Below are 4647 nucleotides of genomic sequence, written 5' to 3'. Positions count from 1 at the left end.
ATCAGACCTACTTTTTGATGAATCTGAATCCGAGATACTGATGAAGGAATTTGGCATTAAATTAAATGAAAGATATGTATTGATAATGATAATGGAAAACTTTATTCTCTCATTACTGAAAAAATAAATAAAACCGATACCAAATTTACATTTGTGGTAACAATCTCTAGAATTTTCTATGGATTTCTGCTTTTCTCTAAATAATTTCCTTACTCGTGAACATGATCTCCAGTAAGTCATCCAACAGTGATTTCAAGAATCAACGATCAACTACGGTAAAGTATATAGGCATAAAGTTCTCTACACGACATTTCATCGAGCACACCTATTCATGAAATTGACTAAATCATGCTGAACACCAATTGTAATTACAAATCTGTTTCAAAAGAAAGTACTCTATTCTACGTATTTTATTTTACGTGTAGTACGTCATCAGTAAGTAAGTAATTTAGTAGTTCACTTCACTTTCGTGAATCTCCGAGAGATACTTCCTCTTGTAGAGTATCACTTTTTCAGTATTATCAAAGTAAATAAGTTCAATATGTTAAAGCCAGCAACATTACCAATGGAATCGTTACGCCAAAGCATAAATGAAAATGATAATGATCGTCTAACGATAAAATTGATTAAATCTGGTGACTTCTTATGTTTTTTTTCTGTAATTTACATTTAGTGCTTCCGGAAATTTTATAAATAAAGGAACTGCTGGTGATAAGGTAAAATAGACACGATAGAATTCGTATAATTCATTTTGTTTCAGATCTCTTGTTACAATTAGTAATAATTGATCCGCTCACAATTCCTCTAGCAATTCAATTAATTAGTTTGACAAAAGAATTTTGAAAATCCTGTTTATTGCCCACGAAAGCAGCGTTTCATTGACACACTTGATTAACGTATTTTCATCGTTGGCCTCATTAATCAAAGGCTTAATTATTAATTATTCGGTTGTGCCTTCAAGATACAAAAATTGGCTGTTTAGTTTGGATATTTTCCATGACATACGACATTTCAAATGAATCATCCGTTTATAATTATCAAATATTCATCACATCTTCATAACAATGTCTTCATGGCTCTAACTGCTGACAAAACAATTGAATCACTTATCGGAATTCATCTGAACTATGTCTATGAAACAGTCAATCAATAATAAAAATCAATCATTCTCCTCGGAGAGAACTTCCGTAACTGGATTTTCTCCACCAAATTTTCGAAAACCAACAATGGCATATACAGGACCGGTGTAGAAATCAAACTTTGTTTCAACCTGATAGTCAACTCCAGTCAACGATGATTCATCAAGTAAACGTAACGTACTCAGCGGAATGTCTAGGAATGTATGACTGCAAACAAAAAATGATATTCATAGTCTTATCAGATCAGAGAAAAGACAAAGCCAGCAGAATCGTTTGCCCTGTCCACTTTTGCTGTGACATTTCCGCAATACATTAATAACGCAATACATTAATAAGCAATATTAATAAGCAATTCCTTCTGCAGAAATGATAATTTTACACAGTAAAGAGAATATTTCTGATAAATATTGACTACACATGAAGTCACGTAAAAAACGCAGTTAAGAGTTTTTCAGAATTTGAAGAATTAAAGAGCATTTAGTGAGAAAATGACTTTACGACATTAACGATCACGAATAAACTGAAGTAAATTAAGAGCGAATGAACAAATCAAACCTTCCAATTCTCAAACTTTGTTTTCAATATTTCGCTGGTATCATTTTTATCTACGAGAAGGGTCGATGTGTTTGTTTCAGATCCATGAAATATTAACATTACGCCATCCCTTATCATACTTATGAAGCCATTGTTTTGTTTATTGAAACTGAGACATTTGTAGCGGTAAAATTGAAATATTTATCGTCTGTCCATTATTACAACATCCGTCCCCTTTTGGAAGCCACCGTGAAGGACATTCTTATTCGACACTGGAATTAATGTTCATCTCATCAAGCACATTTTGTGGATGATTATTATCATAATCAACTCTTTTCGGTGTCATTTCGTTCTAGATTAGCCAAGAAACAATCAAGTCTGACTTGAGCACTATCTCGATTATCCGATTGAGCAACAACACAAATTGGAGCGTTACGGACTCTCCTTCGAATTTCTTTGGCTATATTCAGTGCTCAACTTTTAGCGTTTTCACGAGTATATTCGAGATCGTTGACAATCACAATGACAACCTCGCTGTATCCTGAAATTCATGATTATCTCATTAGGTTCCGAAAATCGTACTTCTAATAAGCTTTAGTTAGGAAATCTTACGTAGAATTTATTTCGCTATAAACATAATATTACGGATTGTCACATACTGATGGATTAAGCTTTAATTAACTCACTTTATCGATTTCCGGGGTAGGTATGAAACGATATCTTCTTTATCCGCTGAAAAAAACTGTTGCAGTTAAGGACAAACATGACAATGACCAATGTACCCATTGAATATTGAACATTCAAAAGAGTTTTGCATTGATCGTTTGGGGCAGAATGAATTACATCCAATTCTGATTGCTTCGCCTAATATCCCTTTTGCACTATTATGCCTTCTGATTACAATTCTTAGTATATTTAGAAAAAAAGAGATTTCATTGTCACTCAAGCATTACTTCATTACCATTATCACTCAAGTATTATGACCACTCGACTGTCACACTTAATTATTAATGCTAAGTTTAGCGTAGAAATCACTGCAGTATTTGTGTCAAAAACGATAAAATCTCAACATTGAATGACTTTGGCATAACTTGACAATGATTACAGTTTGCTTCTGTTAATATAAAAGATGATTAACTTATTGCTGATTTGCGAGAAAAAAATAGGGCTTGCACGAGGATGGACTTAAATTTTATGGGATAATCACGCCGTTCATTGAACTGCCTTTTATTTCATCGGAGTGGAATGAGTTATCTGCTGAAATCACATAATTAGGACTTTTTGTTTACTTAATAGTGCTTCAATGCCATTCTTTAATTAATTACAATAAGATTATGATGTAAAAATTTGTTAAAACTTTCTTACTGTATGTGGATATGTCGAGTATTTCTGCATGATCTTTGTGAGACATGAATATTAGCCCTGAACAAAGATAGTGCGCCATGGGTATTGCATTAATTGCATTAATGCATTACATGCATATTGCATTAATTTTCCTCCATCAAACAGAATAGTTTGACCTGGTGTCCAATGATGCATCGCAAAGAGTTCGTGATGCTAAAGTTTGAATTTGCATCATTATGTCATCAAATCCTCGTCTCTTGTAAGTTTCAGATTTTCAACAAATTATTATTCTTGACAGGAACATGGCTCACGATCGGTGAAAATTCGTCTTACGTACGAGTTTCAATATCCAAATATGACGGGGTTACTTTACTATCCCGGTAATATAGTATTCTATATCGACGGTTTAACTCGTAGTTTACACGTTCAGACATCACGGGGATTGCCCTGTAAAAAGATATGAAAAAATGATTCACTATTTCTATTATTACCAATTGATTCATTACAATTTATTAACTCATTTCAATTTCCCTTATCTCCTACAATTATTAGTTATTGAAAGTTACTAATAATTGAAATTACAAGATTTGGCTGGATATGATTTTCAGACCTAAGGGAATATCTGTGACTTGATAATATATAAGTGAAAGAAAAGTGTTAACTTGCTAAGATTTTTTAAATCTTCGCTGGATAAGTGACTGGTAATTATATGTTCTGATTGTTTAAAAGGAGAGATTAGTTCAGTGTTGGGATGCCGAAGTTTAATTTTAATCTTTCTTTTTTTGGGAGTACTGGGTCCTTCCTCATCTGTTCCTCCCGAAATTTTAATTAATTCATAACTAATGTTCTTGTTCTTCACATATTTAAACAGAAAGTGCAAATTCATTCAAATTTCATAATTATATACAGTGTACATTTCAAAATAGTTCATTTAAATTTAAAACTTAAAAATTAGAAAAGTTAATATTGGATAATTAACATAATATTGGATGATTCCACATAGCTCGAAAGAAATGTGAGGATGGCCAAATATCCAAAATCCATTACGATCATGAGCTGTAAATTAAAAGTATACGATGACTAATTAATACCATCAAATGAGTAGAAGAAATTGTAGAAATGAATTTGATGAGGATGGAAGCAATTTGTGACAGTAAATTGAATACTGAACGAAAATATTGATCTATTATAGTGAAAAGATCGAAATGGTCAATGATCAGAAAGATTCAGAAAAAATCGAAATTAATCTCAGTTTTTTTTGCATTGAATAGCAATGCATTGTAAAACAGAAAGTATTTCATGCAGAATATGTTGTGAAAAAATTAATCTTTCCTTTTATCGAGTCGTTTAGATTTAGAAGGTTTAGCCTTGAGTTAGGATCAAGCAGAACTTTAATTAAAGGCTTACCTTGTGAAGACGTCGAATATATGTTGTATGGACACAGAGTAAAATTTACCGCTTTATTATTATAATGCAGGATTATTGATGAATAACGAGTAGTAAATCGCTTGACCGTGAGTCAAAAGCTGTTGTAAGAATACTATGGAAGAGCACTTGTCCAGACAAAACCTTTTTACAAAAAAGTGTTATATATAAAGAAGTAGGACTGGTTTACATAAAACGTTGAAAG

General features: G+C 32.3%; 1 protein-coding gene across 1 annotated transcript; it reads right to left on the bottom strand.

Moving 5' to 3' along the window:
* Positions 1-1159: 1159 nt before the first annotated feature.
* LOAG_18476 (hypothetical protein) lies at positions 1160-1346 on the bottom strand (the record flags this gene model as incomplete). Its single annotated transcript, XM_020451138.1, has 1 exon — positions 1160-1346. A coding segment is annotated over one exon (187 nt), but the record flags the coding sequence as incomplete, so codon positions are not given.
* Positions 1347-4647: the final 3301 nt, after the last annotated feature.

Source organism: Loa loa, assembly GCF_000183805.2.
Source record: "Loa loa unplaced genomic scaffold supercont3.328, whole genome shotgun sequence".
Classification (NCBI taxonomy): Eukaryota; Metazoa; Nematoda; class Chromadorea; order Rhabditida; family Onchocercidae; genus Loa; species Loa loa.
Note: the sequence above shows the minus strand (reverse complement) of the source record. Positions and strands in the feature narration are given on the sequence as shown.